We start from the raw sequence: 25,017 nt of genomic DNA, 5'->3' as shown, positions 1-25,017 counted from the left end.
ATATGATATTTGCCCATTATAAGACTTTCTAAAAAATGTTAATCAGGAGATGATGGCCCATGTGGTGAAGAATTGATGTAAGCAATACCAACCAATGAGTGAAATAAATCTATCAAGTCACTTATACAATGACATAACAGAGTTGCTCTGTCAGGTCCATTCTTGCCTACTGAGGGGTCTTGGATCTAATTCAGTGGCATTTGCTAGTCATACTAATAAAGTGGAATTTTGTGTGCCTCAGTTTCTCTTTATTGCATATTTTTATCATGACAATGGGTGAAATAGTAGGTGACTGGTGAGGTTCTTCAGCACCTGGGATTATTTCTAAGAAAAATTCTTCTTGTAGGACTGCTCTAGGGGATGACATTCCCTTTCAGCTCTGATCTCCATTTTCTCCAAGCCAAATCATCTTCTTAAATGAGATTCTTGCTAATAGAACAAACTAGAAAAGTATTGAGGACACCTAGAAGTTATTATACAAGTGGAATTAAAATTGATAAAAAAGCCTTAAAAATTAGTTGTGCACAGTAGACTTTTAGCAAAAATTTCAAAGAGAAACTAAAAATTTATAGAGGAAAAAAAAACTTCCTCTTTATAGTCATAGCTGGCCAAAACAAGACAGTTCTTCAGCTATAACTTCCTATTTTTTTAATGTGGTAGTTGACCAACAGTTTTTCAGCTGCTAAAACAATTGGCTACTTAAATTCACTTTGTTTAATTGGTTTTTCTAAATCGACTCAATCATAAAGGTAGAAGGCTAGTTTTAAGAACACCCAAGTTCTATTCTTAGGGACAGGTGGGGGATATCACACTAGTCATTGCCTCTTCTATGAGGATCCCATTATAGGGTCACTTGTGGTAACCTCCAAAATCACTTTTCCTGAGTCACTTATAATCACTGACTTTTGTTTCGTATTTAATATCCTTTAATGGATGACACTGGGGCGGGTAGTAATGTTCCCATGAGCACTCCTTTGGGAAAATTGTTAAAATCCAGTTCAGTTAGGAATAACCAAGGCACGTGACACTCAATTATGTGAACTTTGCTCCATGACTGTTGGAAATTCAGCTGAACTATTTTGACCTGGGTTGATATCTAAAGTAGTTGCCAACTACCTTCACTCTTGCTTATAATTTGGAGGGATGGGACAATGTTGGGTTTGGAGCCAAAGGACTTGGGTTCTGTGACCTTAACAATTATTTAGTTTAATCAGACTGCCTTCTGTGGGGGGTGGGGGGGAGAGGGAAGTGAGATTGGGGGAAAAATTGCAAAATTCAAAAAACAATAAAAAAATAATTATTTAGTCTACCTGCCCTGTTTCCTTATTTGTAAAATGAGGAGGATGAAATAGATGACTTCTGAAATCCCTTTCAAGTCTCTCTATGAAATTCTGTGTTCCCAATGTAAATGTAAACTTGATAATTTGCAATTTTACTACCTCCCTTGTTATTCCTCTATGTTCATGCTGGTCACTTTGCCTTCTTCAGTATGACAATCATAAGACTTAAGTGAAATAAAAAAAAAAGAAACAACACACTTCCTTTATGAAGAAAAGTTCAGAGATCTGTGTCTTAGACTTAAAAATAAAACATATGAAAAATACAATATTAAACATGTCTTATATGAATTTGAAACTTCCATAATAAAGATGTGTTTTTAAAATATCCACATGTACACAGTGTTATAGAAGATTGTTTTAATTAAACTGATATTAAAATTACAGTTAGGTAGAGTGGTCATTATTTTATTAGAGACTGTTTCCAAAGGCAAAGAAGACTTAGCAGCTTTAGTTAACAGAGTACATCTATTTGTTAAGTTAACATGTGCAGTAAGTTTCAATTAACCTAATTACTAGAAAGAAAAACCCCAAATGCTCCTTTCAAATCTTTTAAGGCTTAATCTCTGCAAAAATCATTTACCAAGAAAAACTCACAACTTTTTTAATGCTTGAGAGATTCTAATCCCCCAAATTCAGATAGAATAAATTGATCATGTTTATATGAGATTAAGAAGGTATATAGCATGTTCTAGATAGAATTTTTCTTATGCTGCTAATGCAAATAATCAGAGAAAATGGTAGCTGTAACTTTTTGTGTGATTTATGGTGTGAGATGCTCGGCCATTGAAGATACAGAGCACCATCTTCTGTGGAATTTTTTAGGAATTCTTCGATGAAATCTTGACTGTCACAGTCTTGACTTCAGTGTATTCATGGAGACCATATTCTCCCCTAGAGGAGAAAACAATTCAAAATTGCAATTGAATACTGTTATCCATACACTACATAATATATATCTCAGTATGAATTTGGACACATTCATTAAGGTAGGTATAAGATTTTATCTTCTCAGAAACATCAAGAATAGAAGCATTAACTATTAGAGGCCCTTTATGTACCAATAATTCCCCTCCTATAAAATCATATGAAAAGTTTTTTTTTGGATGCCTCACTATATTATTTTAGAAATTGGAAGTTTTAACACTGTTCTATATTTTGTAGTTAAGTACTACAGGTGTTAGTTACTTCATCAGACACAGGGCTAAAATTTTAGGCAATATTTCCAATGTCAAATGCAGGGGAATATCTAACTGCATAAGCAACTGGAGGCTAATGAGAGGAGTGAGATAGCAACACATTTCCAAGGACAACTGGAAGGCATAGGAACATAGTTTATGTATAGTTTCTTTTTTTTAAGGTCCACATTGCCAGCCAGGCATATATGACTTTTTTTTAAAAAAAAATTATTTGTTTAAGGCAATGGGGTTAAGTGACTTTCCCAAAGTCACACAGCTACGTAATTATTAATTATCTGAGGTTAGATTTCAACTCAGATCCTCCTGACTCCAGGGCTGGTGCTCTATCCATTGCACCATCTAGCTTCCCCTTATATGTAGTTTCAATGGGAAAGAGGGTTGGTATGCCTCCCTGTCTGACCTCTAAGAACTTTGACCCTGGTTATCTTCCAGAGCCCATATCCCCTTTCCAATCTCTTAAAGAAGTGCAGGTTGGCAGCCAGTGATGCATGGGGATAGTTACCACATGGGGAGTATAAATATTCCTTTCTTTTCAGACTGATACCTTTTGCAAAGTCCTAACCACCCTTTCCCAGTTATATCTCTAAGTGAGCTTAATCATACTACTCAGGAATAGTTTACAATTATTATTAAAATATTAATAAATTGTCACAAGATTAAAGGTGACCATTCAATAGACAAACTTAACATTGAGAATGTCTAATATTCTTTTGAGTGTGTGTTTATCATGTTGACTGGCATGGAATGAAAAGACCTTTGCTAACTTCTGAAATTTGGGATGGCCACACACAGGCATACAAACATGCTTTGAAACCAAATAAGGCTTAAAAAGCACCTTATTATATATTCTGTCATATGCATCATAGCAGAAAACTAACAAAAAATCCTTTTCAGTAGAACTGAATTCAGTCTCTGTCCCTAGTCATCTCTATCTTCCTCCAAATCACAAATTAAACAACTTAATCCAGACATACTCTTAACTCCTCACAAAAGCTATCCCCTCTAATGGTTAACACTGGAAGACTTTATACCTATCCTAAAAATCTTATTTGCCTTGTTTAGATTAGTGATAGAAAAGAGATAACTAATTCTCTGGACAAGACTTCCTATTGCAATCTAGCCCATTTGATGTTCTCACTGTTCCTCATACTCACCTCTACCTTCCTGATCCATCCAATAGCTTCTTAGGTATTCTAAACATGTTTAATGCAAAATCTGTTATCTAAGGTCCCCCCCCCCCCGCCCAGCCCCTTTTAAAAAAGTAATGTAAGCTCCTCTGGATACCATTTTGCTTGTATTTAGAATCCTTTCATTGTATACTTATACCTTTTTATGAGAATCTAGTTAGTAGAACTAATACATTTGAGTTGAAATAAGTTTCTTTTTAAAATAAAACTGTGTGAATATTTGGGGTCTTAAATCTCAAAAGATCAATGTTTCTTTTTCTTGTTTGAAAGTTATGAAGTTATCCTGCTCTCTCTTCTAGTATTTTCCAATAAATAATGCCTCAGTTAAACATTACAAACTTGGCTCCTGTGGGAATTCAGTCAACACTGGTGTGTGTAGCTTGAGCCAAAAACCTCCAAGTTTTTATGGGAGAACTTTTAGTTCTCCAGAACTATCTCTCAGAACTTTCAAAAACCTCCAACTTTTTATGGGAGAACTTTCAGTTCCTTTTCAACATATAGAGATTCTTGTTAAGGATTTGAATCTTTGTACTTTTTATCTGTGTTATTTGATTTCATTGTACCGTGTCAATATGAAGTAGCTAAATGGTACAACTATGCATATTTCTGAAATGAACAGTCTATCTTTAGTTTCTTGGCCTTATTTACTATTTAACTTAAAATGTTTCCAGACTTCTCATTTATGATGAACTTAGAATCATATCATTTTAAGATGTAGAAACTAAAATTTACAATAAAAACTATATTACTCTGTTATTTTGTGACTACTCAATTAATCTAATGATTCAATTTGGACAGTATACAGGGATGACTTGGCAGAAACCCTCAAAAGAAGAGCCAAGACTTGGGGAAGATAATGTTAAGAGGAAAAAGCAGGAGAAAGAGAAATGGGAAAAGATTCAGAAGTAAATTTTATAAATATATGAATTTTGAATGTCAGAAAACTATTTCTGATGGAGCATCAGTATTTATTTTGTGATGTCAAGTTGCATTGTTATAGCAAATGGTCAAATCCATCAGCAGATAATAATATACAGTAAGATATAAATGCATAGGAAAAAATAAAATCCTGACTTTATGGAATTAGTTTTTCTTAACCCATATCTTAGTGGTTTTTTTTTTTAATCTAAGTTGGGGTAGCTAGGTGGCACAGTGGATAGAGCACCCACCTGGAGTCAGGAGGACCTGAGTTCAAAGTTGGACTCAGACATTTAATAACTGTCTAGCTGTGTGATCTTGGGCAAGTCACTTAACTCTATTACCTTAAATAATAAACAAAATTAAAAAAGATCTAAGTTACATAAAGGCAGGGAGTGGCTTTCTTTTTTCCTATACATTTCCATCACTGATAATGTAGTAATTGTTTAATGAATGATTTGTGAAATTGATTTGAATCTGGGTTTTATATCTTAACCAGCAATTTGAAATACACAAGTGAGTCTATTATTAAGTCATTTTAATTGAAAATTAAATATTTAGATTGGCAATAGATTTTGAGGTAGACCCTATTTCCTCTGCTCAAAGTATTTTCATTTACATCTCTATGCCTCTCTATATTTATGTGCATATAGACTTTATCTAAAGTTTTTGGATATTAGTTTGTGCTATTCCTTGAGAGACATTGAGGACTAGTAATGGAATCAGGATTAGAATGGACTGCATTGGAATCAGAAAGTCCTGAGTTCAAATTCTGCCTTTAAGCTATAGTGAAGAAGGTCAAATACATAGCCTCTTAGTTACAAAGCAACAGCTAATCTGTGGCATAGAGTGATGTTTTGATTCCTAGAGTTCCTTCTATTGACATTAGCTCAATCCTCACATCTCAAAATATTCTTCTTTATTTTACCTCTTTTAAAAAAATTATATACCTTCTCACCCCAACAAATCTGTAATCTCCACAAAGGCTGTGATATATTTCATCATAACTTGGTGTTGCTACCGAATTAATTACTTTGTAATTAAGATAATAAAATTATAGGTGTAAAACCTTGTCCTCTGATTCATGAAGATATCAAGATACTAGGGAAAAGTTCATTTTAATATTCTGATCCTGACAGGCAACTCCATAAAACTTGATCACATATGATATGATAACTGTTTTTACCTTTTTTTGCAAGACAGTGGGGTTAAGTGGCTTGCCACACAGCTAGGTAATTATTGTCTAGGGTCAGATTTGAATTCATGTACTACTGACTCCAGGGCCGGTGCTCTATCCACACTGTACCACCTAGCCACCCCAATGATAACTGTTTTTAACCAAGACAATATTTATGTATAAACAAAATTATTTCTGAGAAGCTAAAAACTTAAAAACTAGACACTTAAAAAAAGTAAATTTATGCTTGAGATTTCAAAGTAATATCCTAAATGATTTATTTTAAACATTGTCTAACATGATTTCAGAAGGTTGTAAAAGGCATGCTACTGATGGTTCATGAAAAACTCTTTTGAGGCAAGTTATAACATTATGTAGGAAATTTTCAGATATCAAATTTCCTTTTGGATGGTTAACCTAAAACATATGTTTTGAAAAATCTGGATTCAAATATGATCAAGGTTTCCCCAATGAAATAATCCTGCTGTGAGAAGCCAGGAAAACCTAATAATTCCCTTATGTATTTTTTTAAAATGGCAAAATTAATACATTTTTCTTAAAATAAGTTGAAGAAAAATAAGTTGTATAATTCCTTAAAAGAATATATATATATATATGTATAATATACACAAGTATTTGAATGCTTTTTTCATACTAATCTACAGAATTTAAGATTCAAAGAATATCTGGACTAACAGGTTCAAAGAGGAAAGTTGGTACATGATAAAATAGGCTTTGAATTTATTTCTGAGCACACAGGTAACATCAACTAGTGTCATGAAGATAAATTTAAAATTAAATTAAATTAAAGAAAATTGAAGATATGACATCTAAAATGCCTCAAAGCTTTACTTACAATTCTCTCCCATTTCCAGACATCTTGAATCCACCAAAAGGGGCTTGAGGAGAAACCACACCATAGCAATTCACCCTGCAAAAACAAGAGTTGGTTTTTTTCTTTTCTTTTTTAATTGATATTTTATTTTATTTTTACAATTACATGTTATGAAAGTTTTTCAGCATTCATCGACTTGCCTTTGCATATTTTTAAGTTACATAATTTCCTTCCACCCTCCCTTCCCAGCCCTCTTCCCTCTGTGGCGAACAATCTGGTGAATATTTCACATATACATTTGTGTTTAACATATTTGCAGATTAGAAAGACAACAGTTTTTAACATTAACTTTTTAATTAAATTCCATCAGCAATTGTTTGGTGCCTACTATGTTGAGGTTAATTTTTTTTAAGGGAAGAGAGGAAAGGAAAGTGAAAAAGCAATTATTAAATGCTTGCTATTAGTGCTTTACAAATATTATCTCCTTTGATTTTTGGAACAGGCCTGTAATTTCATAGAAATACAGGACTTTTGATGAAAAAATGTTTTCTACCAAAGCAGGTCTACAGGCACTTTGTAATTTATGGTCCTAAATTGCCCCAGGACACTTAATGGTTAAATGATTTGTCCAGAATTTTGGTATGTGTCAGTGGCAGACCTTGAACTAAGGTCTCCAAGATTTTGAGGTCATCTCTCTATCTATTAGAGATCTCCCTACAAGGTTCATATTTGGTAATTAATACACAATTTTCTAGATAAACTAGAAAGGTTAAAACATTTAATTCTTTAGCTGTTAACTCTAAACTAATTTATATACTTCAATAATTTAATGACATTGTCATCTCATCAATGTGGGTACCTATTGGAGGAGAGCGTATCCACTCATTTTACACTCCAGGTGACTTCAAGAAGCAAAAACCCCATATTTTTATTATGTTTTAAGGGATACAATCACAAGGAAGTCTTTACTACTTATAAGCTGTTCCATGAATACTTAAACAATATTGATTGTTGTTATTAATATAGCAAGTAATTGTCAGCCATATTAATACCTCATAACTCTCACATGGGTATGTGGACACCTATTTATTCTCTGTACTATCTCACTCACTTGTTCTCTTACTAGAGGGTGTAGGTTCTCACCAAAATGGACTGCCAAATGTGCTTAAAAATTTCTTAAGGTCCTAGGCTTAACTATGTTTTGGGAGATATATACTTTCTATATTCATCATTTTAGTCTTGAGCCCCCACTGATGCATTTTCATTTAACCAAACAGCCATTCTTAATGACAACAACAATAAGGCAAAGGAAATACAATAATATCAAAGGGATTAAAATAGTGAATCAAATACATGAAAAATAAAGCATAATCCAATCTACAAATATTACCTAGCATTTATATGTGCCAGCTACTATGTTAAGCACTTTGCAATCATTATATCATTTGGTCAATTTACTCATAACAACCCTGGGTGGTAAAGTGTTATTATTATAATACTTTGATAAATATCAAACTGAAGTAGAGTCTAAGTCACTTGCCCAGGGTCACATAGCAAGCAACTGAATGAGGCCACATTTGAACTCAGGTCTTTCTTATTCCAGGCTCAATCCACTCAACTATCTAAACCACTATTCCACCAAAACCTTCTGTATCAGTGGGGAAGAGTGGACATATATTGAAAAAAAAAAGACTATACAAAGCTTTTATAAGACAGGAAAATCCATGTTCTTTGGCAACTCAAAATCTGGATCTGTAGATTTTAGAGTCCTATTTTTGTCCCATAAAAGATCCTACAACATAATTTATATTTTTAATTCCAGAATTTAGAACTGTGTATAATATAGAATAAGTAAATACTAAATACTACTAATTTCCTTGCCTTGTCTTAAAATCCTTAGTTAAGGCTAACTATTGTGACATGAAAAAAAATTAGCTAGAACAGGTCAAAACAATTAATCTATTCAAAGAAACATGTATTAGATTATGTATTGTACCCTAAGTTTTCAATACTATCAACTTATCGGATCAGGGACTCAAGAGATAGGTACAATTGATAATTCACATAACATTGCTTCATCTAGAAGGCATATAATGAGCTCTGTTATTGACTCCATCATTTTAAGTTGTTATCACAATAAGTACAAGGGGAAAAAAAAGTGTTTAATTCTGTCCAGAAACAAATGTTCAGTTGTAGGAATGTCAATGGGTTAAAAATCAACATGCCAATGAGTTTTTCTTTAAGCATCTCCTTTTAAATATAGTAAACACACACACCAACCTTTGCTAGAGTAATTATCCAAGAGATATTTGACAATAGTATCATGGATGCTGGCATTTATAGGAACTAGATTTTGGGGTGGCTAGGTCTTGCGGCGGATAGAACACCGGCCCTGGAGTCAGGAATACCTGAGTTCAAATCCAACCTCAGACACTTAATAATTACCTAGCTGTGTGGCCTTGGGCGAGCCACTGAACCCAATTGCCTTGTAAAAAAAAATTGCTGGATTTCACCTAGTACAATTCCTTATTTCACAGATGAGGTAACTATGACTCAGAAAATATGCAGAGAAAGTCTACATTCCAGTAGCCTTCCTAGTTTGAAAGGAGGGGGAAGGAGATTGTTTATCAAATATTCAAATTTGTCCTCTTACTGTGATTTGAGATGTAAGTGAATCTCTTTAAAGGTAATGTGTTTTTTTTTCTTTTTTGCAAGGCAATGGGGTTCAGTGACTCGCCCAAGGCCACACAGCTAGGTAATTATTAAGTGTCTGAGGCTGGATTTGAACTCAGGTACTCCTGACTCCAAGGCCAGTGCTCCATCCACTGTGCCACCTAATTGCCCCTAAAAGGTGATGTTTTAAGGTCTAACTTACCAGACTGTTCCTGCTTGAAGAGCAGAGGAAACTGTCAAGGCTTTGTCAAGGTCTTTGGTAAAAATTCCTGCTGATAAGCCATAGTGGGTGTGGTTGGCTCTCTTGATCACTTCATCAAGGGTTTTAAACTTCATGATCTGTTGGACTGGTCCAAAAATCTGCTCATAGAAAGAAGGAGAAAGAGAGAGAGAGAGAGAGAGAGAGAGAGAGAGAGAGAGAGAGAGAGAGAGAGAGAGAGAGAGAGAGAGGTGGAGGGAATGAGAGAAAGGAAAAGAAAGTTGAAGCATAAATCAAATCAAGTTGACTACTTTGCTTGTTGTATAGACAGTTTGTTTTTGTTTATTTCTTCATTTAGTTTAGGGTATGAATTGAAGCTTGGCAAGCTTTTTATTTTTAATGAATGAATGTTTTCCTAAAATGACATATACAATCACTTTGGTGGAGATCGTTCCCCGTACTATTGTGTTACAATTGAATCCATGGTGAACAATTTTTATCAGATAGATTGCAAGTGCCTCAAGATCAGAGAATGATTTTAGATATATTTGACTTTGTTTTTCTAGTGACTAGCATATTACCTTTTGCATGGTAGAATTTGATATATCTTATTGAATGAATGTCTAATAGAAAACAGGCCAGGAGACACCAAGGTACAGTGGAGGGAATACCAAAATCAGAATCAAAGGGCATGGATACTCATGTTGGTTCTGCTACTTACCATCTGTTCGTTATTGTGCAAATTACTTTGCCTTTTTAAAAATTATATATTTTGTTTTCTGATTACATACAATGGTACACTTTGCCTTTTTCATCTGTTTACTTATTTGCAAACTGGGAGAGTTATAATAGGTAGATTCTTCCAGCCTTAGATCTATGACTCTATACTTAAAATTCAGTGCTTTTATATTAGAAGTCAAATTTCAGTGGAGAATTTTTTAAACTTCCTATTCCCATTTAATTTTGATGAATACTGCATAAATATCCTAAAAGTCAAAGCTTCAAACAGTACTAAGACTTTGGGGAAACCCTCTAGCAAGAACAGGATACAGAAGTTAACATTGATTTTTCTGAAAGAGAGTATTCATCTGTCAGATTGAGCATGTTTTGTCATCTGATCTCTCATGTATAAAATTACCTGTAGCCAGGAGGCACTTGACCCATTTTGAATCTGGGATGGAGGAAAGGATTTGGGTAAAACCAAGAAGTGACTCAATTGTTCAAGCCTCTTCCCTACCCCTTTATTTCCTATAGTCCATGAGTGAATGTGTGGTCCAATTAGAAGGAATCATATCTTTTGCTAAGGAGTAAAATGACTCTGGACAAATCACAGCATCTCTCTGGGCCTCCACTTTCTTCATTCTAAAATTAGGGAGTATGTCTAGATGATTTTTAAGATGGTTTCTAGTTCCAAATCTGGTGAGTACAATGATTCTACCCTAATCTGGGTAATCCTCCATTCCTGCTTGTGGTTTTGGAGTTGAGGAATAGTGTTTTCAAAAAACTTCAATAGAGATTTTTTTTTTAAAAAAAGAACAAATCCCAGTGTTGTTATGGGAGCCAATAGAGGGTAATGATTCAAAAACGCTTTAGGACTTGCAGAAATTATTTAAGATTGCCTCTTAAAATGTAAAAATTGATTTATTCTGGCAATGAACAGAATCAAGATTTAAGAATTTGTAATCTCAGGTTTTTGGGTTTCCTGTAGGATATAGGCATCCTATAATAATTATGAAGCAGTATTTTGGCTATTTTTCCCTTTCTGTCTTACTGGAGCCAATTACATCATTGAGAAAGAAGTGGATATATATTTGTGAACTTCAAGGAACAGTCCAGTTTGTAGTACCTTTAATATGGTTTGGCACTTATTTTCTGTAATCCGACCTGCCCAACCTTGAGTGTATTTTTCCATTCACTTCCTCTAGTTTATAATGAAAAGGATGGATAGCATGAGCTTGATTAAATCCCCCTCCTTCCCTGAGCTAACATTGGTAAAAAGATGACTTGTGCTGCTTACTGATTACAAGCTCTATACCCTATTCCTTTGCCACTATATATTGTCTGAAGTATCTTCTACCTGGATGTCCCAGTAAATGGTTCACTTTTATAATGGGCATTCTCACCTGATTCCATTATGACTAAGAAGAGTTTGTAGGAGGAATGCTTTGATTCTTGGTAATTGCAAAATCTGGCTTTGGTGAGGATATGTGAGGCAAGGAAGAGTCACAGTGATTTTGAAGAATTTTCCCCTTTGCATGTTTTCTCCCCTAGGTGATAAAGGACCGCTTCACCATGATTTTCTCATCATCTTCACCTCATTGAAAATATGGACTCCAAACTGTGTGCCAAGGCTTTGAGAAATGAAAGCTTATTTTCCTAGAGTTTAGACCTTTAAGACATTTTGCAGATGTCTCTTTACCATTACCCTATTTTATGATCATCTCCACTCAGCTAGAAATTTGGACTCAACTCTGACTAATCTGATGGTGAGAGGTGAGATTTTGATCTAATTTACTGAAGCTTAGACTTTTTTCCATTTCCTGCTTCTTCTTGTGGCCCCAAATAAGTATCCCCCTTCCCCAAGCCCACCCAACAAGCACACTTTTAACATCGCTTAATATGTTGTTTTCTTCCCTTTATTTTGTAAGTTTCTTGTCTGTTTATAATTCTGTCCTCAGTATTTAACACAGTGCTTGGCTCAGTAAATATTTAATATATTTTTCCCCTCACCCTCTGTGTATGTGGATGGGTTGACTGCAGAAATGTCCCATAATTCACATGCAGGTGGGCGAGTGAGAAGCAGTACAGCATGGTGGGTTGAGAGCTTACCTCCAAGACAGAAACCCTAAGGGTGAAGTCTCAACTCTGACACACAGTGAATATGTGACCCTGGGTAATTCACTTGATCTCACTTATTCTTCACAATGGAGTTACATGTATATATATGTACACACATACACATTCTTCACAACCTGATTGCATGCATACATATGATATATTATGTGCAAATATATACATGCAGGTTTATATATACTCATACGCTCAGGTATATATGCATATATACAAATATGTGGGCATGCACGTGTATACAGACATGTATGTACAGACTCTCAATATTACCTAACCAGGAAGGTGTGTGTGTGTGTGTGTATATACACATATACATATATTTATGTATATGAGTTTGTGTAGAGATTCTGTATACATATGCATATATATGTGTACATAAAGAAAATTTCACAATGTTTCTTAATAAGGAAGATATATGTACATAACACCTCTACACATACAAATACATACATATATAATTTATTTATAAACTTACACATTTATAAACCGATATACACACAAATGCATGTATATTTTTCTATTGTAAGAAATTCCATGTACCCTTAAAGGGTCAATATCTTTAACTAACAGAAAATAACTCACTTTGGTGAGAACAAAATCTTACATGGAAAATCTCCAATTTGAATGGCCCTTAGTCCTTCAGTTGGCAAAATTTTAGAATCTGAAATTCCGAACTTACTCTGTCATACAGAAAACATCCACTGAAAATAATAGTCTATTATGAAATACCCATAGTATATTATTAAACCTTTTAGTTTTCCTGACTATCTTTTGAGTTTTGGGGTTGCTGTTTTGCTTTGTTAAATGAGGAATACTCAAGTGACGGATGCCCATCTTAGTAGAAAATTAATTTTTTTTGTCCTTCATTTTTGAAGAAGGCCATGATATGAGGGAGGTGATACTGTGACCAGCATATGAACTAGATTTGAATGAGAGGGAGCTGTGCTATTTCACCAGTCTCACTTTGTCCTCCAGAGTCATCAGGGGGTTCAATGACCAGATATGGATTAGGACGATTGGAGATGGTCCTGATGTGAGGCAAACAGGGTTAAGTGATTGCTCAAGATCACACAGCTAATAAGAGTCAAGTCCCTGAGGCTGAATTTGAACTTCCATCCTCCTGACTCTAAGACCAGTGCTCTATCCACTGTCCCACCTAGCTGCCCTCCTATATTCCATATATTCACACAAGGAAAGAATTGTATTTAGTTGTATCAAATGTCTCCTCCAAGTTTAAAAACAATTTCTATACTTGAGTTATCTAATTCAGTGGCCAGTCTTTTAAACAAGAACTGACAGCAGCTGTAAAATATTTGAATCCAGGAAATATTTAATGGGGCCACTTTCTTCTTAGTTAGGGGAAGAGGGTGCTATAGAGGTAAAACTACATAGGCTCTCATACTTGATGACTTTGTCAGTCAATTTTGATTTAAAAATAAAGGGGGAAGGGGCAACTATGTGGCAGTGGATAGAGCATAGCCCCTGGAGTCAGGAGGATTTGAGTTCAAATCTGACCTCAGACATTTAATAATTACATAACTGCGTGACTTTGGGCAAGTCACTTAACCCCATTGCTTACCTAAAAAAAAAAAAAAACTAAAATAAAATCAAATAAAGGGGGGGAGTCAATGGAAGGAATTGATTTAGTAATATCTGATATTTAAAAAGTATCAAGAGGTTAAAAAATACTAAACACTAAACAATACGAGCAAGATATGTTCTTGGGTATTAATTTTCTGCTACAAACTTTCCATTTAAATTCAAGTCTGGTCAAGAAGCATTATGAAAAGAGTGAAGCAATCGTACACAGGTACATAAGATTTCTGTAACAAAGGCAGATGAGGGGCAGCTAGGTGGCCCAGTGGATAGGGCACAGCTTCTGGAGTCAGGAGGACCTGAGCTCAAATTCAGCCTCAGACACTTAATAATTACCTAGCTGTGTGACCTGGGCAAGTCATTCAACCCCATTGCCTTAAATAAAAAGAAAACACCTAAAAAAAAAAGAAAGACATATAAATTATTTTCTTGACGTAAAGTTCCTCTCTGAAAGAGAAGTGAATGCTTATATGGCCACTGCCCCTTGGAGTTGAAGATGATTGAAATGCAATTTGAGTATTATAAAGGGAAACAAAATGAGCATCAATAGCAGATGGGATAATATAGAAGTTTTGCAGGTAAAAGGGGAACTTCCATCAACCAGCTGTGCTACCTTGGTCAAGTCACTTTGCCATTATTAAGCCTCAGTTATTTTATCCATAAAAAGGGCAGTACCACAGTGAGTGAGGTAACACAGATATATAAAAGATCTGCGATTTTCCCAGTGTTGGGAATTTGCTCCAGCAATATCAGAGACCACTACCAGCCTATGACTTAGAAGATAAGTGCTAAGAAATAGGCTGAGGGGCAGTTAGGTGGCACAGTGGATAGAGCACTGGTCCTGGAGTCAGGAGTATCTGAGTTCAAATTCAGCCTCACATACTTAATTGTTGCTTAGCTGCATGACCTTGGGCAACCCCATAGCCTTAAATAAAATAAAATTTAAAAAAAATTTAAAAAAAAGAAATTGGCTGAATCAGATTGATACATCCACATAGCTAGTTAGTATAATAAACAAGATTTAAAAACTAGGCCTTTCTGACACTTATCCATAATATCAATGATGGCTTTGTGTAAGGGTAAAATGAGCTCAGAGGTTCAAATACTCTCTTTAGTTAATTGTACTTTATGAGGACAAGACACAGAACATCACAACTGGCTTTCTGAAAATGGTGATTCACTTTTAGGTTTGATCTGCACTATTAACATTTCCTTCATCACTTTCTTAAGTTTAGTCAGTTAACAAAACAAGAAATCAAACCATGGTTTAATAAGGTTTGTTGTTTTTTAAAGGTGAAAGGTTTGAACATCTGGCTCACAAGAGCCATTCAGAACAGCCTCCATTCTACCCCCTGAAAGACATTACTATTAGATTCTCTATTCTGGGATGAAACAGCTATACTTCTAATTTATTATCTTTTAATGAAATTATTAGGTTCAATTATGATGACTTCTTTTTTGTTTTTTGCCATATACAAAGACATTAACAAACTGGAGAGGGGTCAGAGAAGTTCAATGTACATAGCATTCGTTGGCTTTGATGGGTTCACATCTTCCATCTAAAGCTGGCTATTTGTATAATCTTGGGTAAATCATTTACTCTCTCAAGGCCTCAAGTATTATAGTCTTCCAGGGTCCATTCCAACTCTGTGTCTATGAGTTTATGACCCTAAGCGTTTGATCCAACAATTAAGGAAATAAAAAAAAAAACTAGGTTTGTCAGAAAGAGAAATATAAATAAGATATTCTTGTTCTGAAAAAGAGAAAGCTAGGGAGTAAGATGTAATTAGTGTGTTCTGAGAGAAATGCTTCTTAATAACCAATGATTTGGGGAGATCCAGAGTTCCCTCCTTTTTCCTAAAGCCCTCATTTCAAGGTTCAGTCTTTGAAAGACATTTCTGATAATGAGATTGAATTAACTTTCTCCTAAATCTTGTTTAGACCCCTACACAACCTTACAAGGAATTTAATCTAAAGTAGAGAAAATCATTGTTTTCTAAATAGGTACAGGTGGGGATGAATACTTTGATTAGATTGCCCAAGGCTGGACAATTTAGAAGTAAATGACAATCAAAGTTAAATCCCCCAACCCCTCTTTAGAATGGTCTACCTATCATTGTAATAGTCACTCTCTCATTAATTGTTAACCAGTTGGAATTAAGGAGTATTATACACACTGTGATCCTACTGATTTGTCTAGAGCATTCCAGAATATCACTGACCCATTTAATTGGTAATATATTAGCACCATTAATAAAATGATTTGCCACCCACAAGTTCTATTGCTCCAACTATATAAACATGACCTCTACTCTACATTGCTGTTAAATATTTTATATAGTTCTCTGTAATTTTTAGAGTGTTAATTTAAATTTTAGCAATTATCATCACTATTGTTATTTGATGGGATAAGGGAATTAGATGGAAAGGGAAGCCAAAATTTGAGTTGAATAGAAGTGAAGCCTTCTTCAGTCAGGGTGATGGGAATATTAGTAGAAGCTATTAAGTCTTCATCTCTCCAGATATGTTACAATAAACAATTTGTTCTGGATGGTTTAGTAATCTGCAATATAACCTGGGTATAATATAGTTTAGAACTGCCATATGATATTTAGTAATTACTGCCAGATGATTGGGGAGTGCTTAATGTTCCCTAACCTAAATGGCTACAGTTACAATTCTATCAATAAATAAGGCAAGTCAGTTAAGGTAAAAGAGAGGAAAAGATTAGATTCTACTGGCAAAGTTAGTCAACCAATTGTGCCATGAAAATGGACACTGTGTACAAGTGTGAAGGCAAAAAAAAAAAACAAACAACAAAAAACTTAAAGAACAGAATGTGACCAAGTCCTTTACCTCTTCTTTAGCAATGCGCATCTCATCAGTAACATTGGAGAAAACTGTGGGTTGGATGAAGTAACCTTTCTCTCCCCAGGGTCCTCCTCCACATTCCAGTTTGGCTCCTTGCTTCATCCCACTCTCAATGAGGTCAAGTATTTTATTGTACTGTTCTTTATCAATCTATATGAAAATATGAGGGGAAGGGATAACAGAGGAAAGAAAAACAAAACTTAGAGTGAAAATTATTCTTTGAACTTGTGTTTAACAAAATAGTTATATGTTGCAAATGTCATATTTAAACAGCTTCCCTCACCAGAAAGTTGGTTGTTTTGTTAAAAACTCTATTATTCGTAAACGTTAAGGTATTTCATCAATATAAGTTAAGATTATTATTATTATTATTACTAAAAATGTTTGTATTGAAGAATCTTATGGCTAGCTAATTTAAATGAATCTCTGACATGGTTAAAATAAAGAGAAAAAGAAATTCATCTCTAACCAACTTTACCAGTTTGATTTTCAATTATTATAGAATGTTTTCATATAATTGTGACAAACTCTAAACCATGCTGTACTAAAAGCTTTGGAGAAGTGAAATAATATAATTTCATTCAATTATAATTAAAACATGAATCCATTTTAGTATACTTTAAAATTAAGAAAAAATCCAATTAATATTGGTTTACTTTTTCTTAGTTAAAAAAAATTAGAATCATCTAGAACTGAGTCTATAATTTAGGAGATTTGTTCTCAAAGAGTTTATCCTTTCCCCTGAAATCAATAAAGCTTATGGCAAAACTCATCAAGAGAATTAAAATGGTGGCTTTGACTGGGAAGATTAGTGTTTTCAGGCCAATTATTTGGAAATGGTCAACTTAATACAAACACAATTATTGCATAACATTCTCTCATGGTAACTATCTCTTGATATTATTTTTTGTGCCATAGAGGTTATCCCAAATAAAAATAATTTTCTTAAGTATTTCAACATTTATTATTATGAAAAGAAAAAAATTACCAAAACAATAATAGTTTTAAAATTTCCCAGTTATTCATTGTTTATGAAAGAAGGTGAGAAAATAAAATAAAGTATGGTGTAGGAGAAACAGGACTATGAGACGATAAGATATTTTACTCAACCACTGAGTCTCATTCTCTTCATCCTTAAAATATGATGACAATATTTTCACTGCCTATTTCATTGAACTGCTATTAGAAAGGTGTTCTTAAATATATTAAATAAATGAGATTCAATCTTTTCATTAAGAAACACTTATTATGTGTCACTAAATGGCAATATGACATAACAGACAGCTTGCATTAAAGTCTAGAAGATCTGTGTACAGTTTAAAATATCAGTGCTCTAAGACAACTTTCCTAAAGACTAAATTACATAGAAGGTGCTGATCTCCACTGATAAGGATTTCCTCACCCCAAAAATCTCTAGTGCCATCAAACTCAAATAAAAAGTTTATATTGACTGTAAGCTTTATGCTGACTTAGAAAACCACAAATTAATCTTATCCATATCGTGTTATATTTTTATTTATATTGTTAGACATTTCCCAATTACATTTTCATCTGGTTCTGGCCACTGTTGGTAGTATTTCAAGTTTGTGGCCTGCTGGCTGAGAGTTTGACATCTTTACTTTATACAAATGAAATTCCAGGTTTAGTCCCCTATTCCCTCTCTTTTATATACTAAGCACTGGGGTTACAAATTTAAAATGAAAACACTCTCTACTCTATTTTCTTCACTGCAACCTAATAAGAAATATTTAAATATTTATTTTTTCATGAATCTTACTGTACAAACAGGTTTTCAGTGTATAGTTCATCTCACTCTATTAGGGTACAGGTATGCCAAAGACTACACAGTGACCTTTCCAGAGTAGGACACTTGTGGATCACTCCCCATCTCTTTTGTACTCCCCTCCTCTCCTTCCAGACTAGTCTGCCTTCATGAGGTTGGCTAGAATAAGAATTCTCACACCTGTAGGTCTGGAAACACTCTCTTCTGACAACCACTTGATAATGATATACAAATTAACACATCAAGTTCTGCTGTTCTCTTAAGTCTCATATTTCCCACTTTTCACTATACAAGTAATGAGCTGGATAATATGATCATAGATTTAGAGCTTGATAGAACCTGAGAGTTCATCTAGGAATTGGGGGTAACCATCTACACCTCTGTGACTCTGGGTTGGTTATTTACGTTCTATGGCCTCAATTTCCTCATTTGGGGCTATACCCGTGAATTTTAAGATCTTTTCTTGTTCTGAATCTATGATTTTATGACAAATGAAGATAATTACAGTCTTATGTGCTGATTTTGTAGATGAGGAAACTGAGTTTAAATGACAGACTCAAGATCATGCAGGTACCAAAGGGGCAGAAGATGGGAATCAGATTCAACACCCTTTTCTAAACTAATATCATCTTTCTCTTCTTCCATTCCCTAGACTGGCTCTCCTTCCTAATTTCTTGCATTAATATCATCATTCTTTTAAGTTTATAAACTGAAAAAATTTGTGATATCTTTGACTTTTCCCCTTCTCCTTACTCATTTCATATTATTATCTTCTAAAAATGTCTCTTCCTTTCCACTCTTACTGGTTTACAATATCCTCTTTATGATCCCTCTAACATTAGATTTTCTTCTCTCTAACCCATCCTGAAAAAAAGATGCTTGCAAATCTTCATCATATTGAAACTTTGTCCATATTTAACAAATCTATTCTTTTTGTTTTAGTTTTTTACAGGACAATGGGATTAAGTGGCTTGCCCAAGGCCATATAACTAGGTAATTATTAAGTGTCTGAGTCCGGATTGGAACTCAGGTACTCCTGACTCCAGGGCCAGTGCTCTATATACTATGCTACTTACCTGCCCCAACAAATCTATTCTTGATCTTGACCTATCTACATAATATTATTTCTTACCACCTCCCATATGTACACCCTCTGCTCCTCTTTGTCTCTTTACTGACCCTTAAATATAAGAATTCATTTGCCATTTTTTTGGTTATATCTGTAATATTTCTCTTGTCTGGAAGAATCTCTCATACATATATGATATATCTATCTATCTATCTATCTATCTATATAGATATATATAGATAGATAGATATAGATACACCCAAATTTAAAGGCTCAGCTCAAATGATCTTAGAATATTTGAATAGAATTATCACAGCCTAAGTGTAACTAGATGACACAGTAGAGTGGAGTCAGATTGAATTCAAATTCATGAGTTCAAATCTGGCCTCAGATACTGGTCATTGACTGGGAAAATCAATCCCATTTGCCTCAGTTCCTCTGTCAAAGTAAGTTAGGGAAGGAAATGGCAAACCATTCCAACATCACTGCCAAGAAAACCCAAATGGGGTCATGAAGAATCAGCCCATTTTGTTCTCAAAATCACAGCCACATTGATCTCTCTCTTTTCTGAGCTAAACATTCCTAGAGTTTCTTGAGATTAGGAAGTAGAGAAAACTAGATTTAGAGTCAAAAGACCTAAATTCAAATCTCATCTCTTGATTAAAGTACTCAGACTTCTAATAAGTAAAAATGAAGGCGTTAGACTTAGCACAGTGCCTGCCATATGATAGGTGATATATAAGTACTTATTCCCTTCCCTTCCTATTTTATATTTCTTTTAAATTTCATTTTTTATATTTCTCATTCCCAAGCATATGACTAATAATAACTTCTGGAAGGCTGAGAAGTTAAGTGAATTTTCAAGGGTACACAAACATTGAGAGTGCATTAACATTTTAAAACAAATTATTGCTATAGATCACATCATGACAAGCAAGTGAATTGGATTTGAAACTGGGATTCTATGCTAGGTCACCAGCCTCCCTTTTTCCTCCTGAGTCATCTGGGTCTAGTGGCCAGATATGAATCAGGATGACTGGAGATGGCCCTGGATTCAAGAAATCCGGGTTAAATGAAATAGTTAAATATGTGATAAAGGGAAAGTAGACTGATTTTTGAAGCAGAAGAAAAGTAAGTCTGAGAAATAAAAAGTGTGAAATAAAAGAGTATGGCTACCACGATTGAATTAATTAGAAAAGAGAAAAGTACCTTTTGGAGGAAGGAGTTAGCTTTGGTAGCCAAAATAAGAAGTGAATTGCGAATTAATTTATGGAATTATGAAATGGAACAGGCTACCTGGCTGACTGGGAAAGACCATGATGGCAGCCAGAAGCGAGGCTGTTTGCTTATTTTAATAAAGAATAGAGTGAAAGCAAAATGGCACCAAAAGTACAGAGACAAGTGGCAAAAGTCATTTATAGAGCAGACAATGTGGGGACAGGCATAGGGTAGTGGGAGAAGGCAAGTGTTATGGGGAAGGGAATGGGGAGGGGAAGAACTACAGAGAGTGATTCATGTAACTATGGATTGGTATTTGGAACACTTGGCAGCTTGTGCCCAAATGAAAATGGAAGAGAATTGGGGCATGTTTGGGACAGGATTTTGAGTTCTCATTTTTATAGTAACTTTTATGGAAACAAATTAAATCTTATTCATGCTCCCTTGGGCTTTATTATTAACATATTTATTAACAATTTATTATTAATATATCCACATCATCTCAAAGTCATCAGTACAATTTAGTGCTCTGTTGGTCTTCTTGCATAAGACAGGAACTTATCTGAGATTTACATAATAGGATCAAAAGACCCTGAAAAAAAAAGCCTAGATGACTTCTTAGATTCAGCACTATTACTAGGAGGTGATAGTTGTATGATCCAATTTGTTAATTATGCTCCTTTGATTTTTGGGTTGGCTTGCCCCTTGGCAATCTTATTTCCTGTTCTTACTACTTTGAAAGTTGTTGGGGGCAGCTAGGTGGCACAGTGAATAGAGCACTGACCCTGGAGTCAGGAGTACCTGGGTTCAAATCCGACCTCAGACACTTAATAATTACCTAGCCGTGTGGCCTTGGGCAAGCCAAAAAAAAGTTGTTTATAAACTTTACTTACTATATTAATTAGAAACTTTTAACAGAGAGGTATAAACCCATTTCATGTGAAGAACAGAAATGCTTCAGTATAATCATCCTCAATGGATGATGGATAGAGCCAACTAATCAGAGTGACTGAAGGAGGAAAAAAGGTCAGTCAATCATTATTTATGGAGGTCCTCTTTTATTCCAGATGCTATGCTAAGCATTAAAAATATTAAGAAAAACAAAAGATGGTTCTTACACTCAAGGAACTGGGTTTTTTTAAAGTTTTTTTGACAAGGCAAATGGGGTTGTGTGGCTTGCCCAAGGCCACACGGCTAGGTAATTATTAAGTGTCTGAGGTCGGATTTGAACCCAGGTACTCCTGACTCCAGGGCTGGTGCTTTATCCACTGCATCACCTAGCCTCCCCTTCTTAGAGTCTTAATTCTAAATTTGTTCCCTTGTTTAATTTCAGTCATTAGGCTTAAACAACAGGAGAAGAGGCAGTTTTGTTTCCTTCCCCAAACTGGGAAATCCTGACTGTGAACATCATTCCAATCTGTTCCAGTCTTGCCAGGAAAACAATCAAGATGAGCTTCATCATCATCATTTCATTCTGAATTCAGAGAAAGGAAATCAAGATAAATATTACTTCTGTCTATTGCTTTTTGTTTTCTTTGTGTGTCTTCCTTTATTTACCAACCTGAGGGCCTTGCTGTACTCCTGGACTGAGAGGATTCCCCAGTGTGTATTTTTTGGCACGCTCTACACTCCTCTGAACAAACTCATTGTAAATAGGCTCTTCGACAAAAAGCCTTGATGCAGCAGTGCAACACTGGCCCTGGTGAAAGAACACACCATGGTGCGCGAATTCCACAGCATTATTCACTGAAAATGAAACATCGTCCAGGTTAGTCAAAAAGAATACATTTCCAAAAAATGATTTTTTTTTCCAAGAGAAAAGAAAGTGTCTCTTAACCCTTAAAATTTAGATAGTCTATGTTTCCTTTTGTATCTCATTGTCACTGAACGTTTTGGAGAATGTATTAAAACCGGATGGTGGAAAAAAGCTTGAAATAACTATACAAATCTCCAGTGCTCAATAGAATCATAATATCATTTTGAAAAGGCTCGAGTAATTGCTCTCTGGCAACAGTAAAAGAAACAACTGGAGTGGAATCTAAAATTTCCTTTTTCACTTTTGATGAATCTTTTTATCCCCAGAAAGAAACTTTCACAATGCTTCAAAAAGTTCAAAGGGCTTTATAACCGTGTATACCCTTTGACTCAGCAATACTATGACTAAGAATGTATCTCAAAGAGATTTAAAAAATGCCAGAGAGGATCTACTTATACAAGGATATTTATATCAGCTTTTTTTCAAGAATTGGAAATTGAAGGGTTTCCATCAGTTGAGAAATGACTGAACAAGTTGTGGTATAAGATTGTAATGGGAAATAATTGTATTGCAAGAAATGACAATCAGAATATTTTCAGAAGTGAATTAAGCAGAACTAGGAAATCATTGTACATAATAATAGCAATATATGATGAACTACTATGAATGACTTAGCTATTCTCAATAATACAATGATCCAAGACAATACAAAGGATCATGATGAAAAGTACTGACTCCAGAGAAAGAACTGGTGGGCTGTGATACAGACAAAAAATGAATGGATATTAATCAAGTCCTGCTTTTTGTTTTCTAAAGTAATTGTCCAGAAATACCAGAAAGCTAAAATGGATGAAAAATACTCATGTTATGTCACACAGCTGGATAAGTATCCTAAGAAATAAATTTGACCACATGTATAATTTCAGCAATCACTTTGGATGGGCAATAAGTTAGATCTAGAATTGCATTGAAGGAAGAGATCAGGCTACATTGCTTTTGGCAAAATACATTTCCCTTCCTCCCTTCCTTTCTTTCTTCCTTTCTTTCTGCCTTCCTTCTCTCTCTCTCTCTCTCTCTCTCTCTCTCTCTCTCTCTCTCTCTCTCTTTAAATTTATTTTTATTATAGATATTATTTGAGTTTTACAATCCCCCCCCATCTTACTTCCCTCCCCCCACCCCCCCTATGGAAAGCAATCTGTCAGTCTTTACTTTGTTTCCATGTTGTACCTTGATCCAAATTGGGTGTGATGAGAGAGAAATCATATCCTTAAAGAGGTCTAAAAGGTAACAAGATCAGACAATAAGATATCTGTTTTTTCCTAAATTAATGTATTATCCTAGCGATAACTTGTTGTAATCATTTTGCTAAGATTTTACTTAAGATTTTTGCATCTATATTCATTAGGGAAATAGGTCTGTAATTTTCTTTCTCTGTTTTAACTCTTCCTGGTTTAGGTAACAGCACCATATTGGTTTCATAGAAAGAGTTAGGCAGAGTTCCATCTTTCCCTATTTTTCCAAAGAGTTCATATAGAATTGGAACCAATTGTTCCTTAAATTTTTGGTAGAATTCTCTTGTGAATCCATCAGGCCCTGGAAATTTTTTCTTAGGGAGTTCAATGATGGCTTGTTGAATTTCTTTTTCTGAGATAGGGTTGTTTAGGTATTTAATCTCTTCATTTAACCTGGGCAACTTATGTTTTTGTAAATATTCATCCATTTCACTTAGATTATCAAATTTATTGGCATAGAGTTGGGCAAAATCTCTCTTTCTCTTTGTCTCTGTCTCTGTCTCTGTCTCTCTGTCTCTCTCTCTCTGCCGTCCTTCCTTCCTTCTAACACTGTTTTTACATGTAATTAGGGAAATATATTATTATTTTAAAAAGTAGGTCCACATTCTGAAAAGGCTTCTCATGTATTGTTGAGACATTTGCATGCAAATTAAAAAGTTGTATTTTTTATCATTAATTCTATACTAGAAGACAATAGTGTCTTTTTTAAAAATATAGTTTGGCAGTTTGTTTGGAAATTTTGTGTATTTTTTTAACCTTTGCATACTGCCAAGGTCCACTTTTTTCCCTGGCTCAAAGAATAATGCTTTTATTTAATAGATGTTTGGTTGATGAGATTGCTCATATTATCCTTTCATAACTGAAAGGACATTATATGGCATAGTGGAAAGAATACTAAATCTAAAGTCAAGTAATCTCAGTTTTAATCTTTCCTCTGACATTTACTAGCTATATGACCCTGGACATGTCACATAAACTCGGTTTCCTCAAGCATAAAATGGAGCTAATAGCACCTACCTCCAAGGGTTTTTATGACAATCAAATGAAATAATATATG

At 34.6% G+C, this 25,017-nt stretch overlaps 1 protein-coding gene across 1 annotated transcript in view; it reads right to left on the bottom strand.

Annotated features, from left to right (window-relative positions):
* Window positions 1–1,682: 1,682 nt before the first annotated feature.
* The window catches only part of LOC141501012 (aldehyde dehydrogenase 1A1-like), a 60,313-nt gene continuing 36,978 nt past the window's right edge, over window positions 1,683–25,017 (bottom strand). The window contains exons 9-13 of the mRNA XM_074204653.1: window positions 22,474–22,658; window positions 16,828–16,992; window positions 9,529–9,686; window positions 6,675–6,749; window positions 1,683–2,231 (exon numbers count right to left, since the gene is read on the bottom strand). Coding sequence (XP_074060754.1) covers window positions 2,159–2,231; window positions 6,675–6,749; window positions 9,529–9,686; window positions 16,828–16,992; window positions 22,474–22,658 — 656 coding nt within the window. The 3' untranslated portion in view covers window positions 1,683–2,158. The remainder of the gene's footprint in view (window positions 2,232–6,674; window positions 6,750–9,528; window positions 9,687–16,827; window positions 16,993–22,473; window positions 22,659–25,017) is intronic.

Source organism: Macrotis lagotis, chromosome X, assembly GCF_037893015.1.
Source record: "Macrotis lagotis isolate mMagLag1 chromosome X, bilby.v1.9.chrom.fasta, whole genome shotgun sequence".
NCBI lineage: Eukaryota > Metazoa > Chordata > Mammalia > Peramelemorphia > Peramelidae > Macrotis > Macrotis lagotis.
The sequence above is the reverse complement of the archived record's forward strand: the minus strand, read 5'-3'. Positions and strand labels throughout refer to the sequence as shown.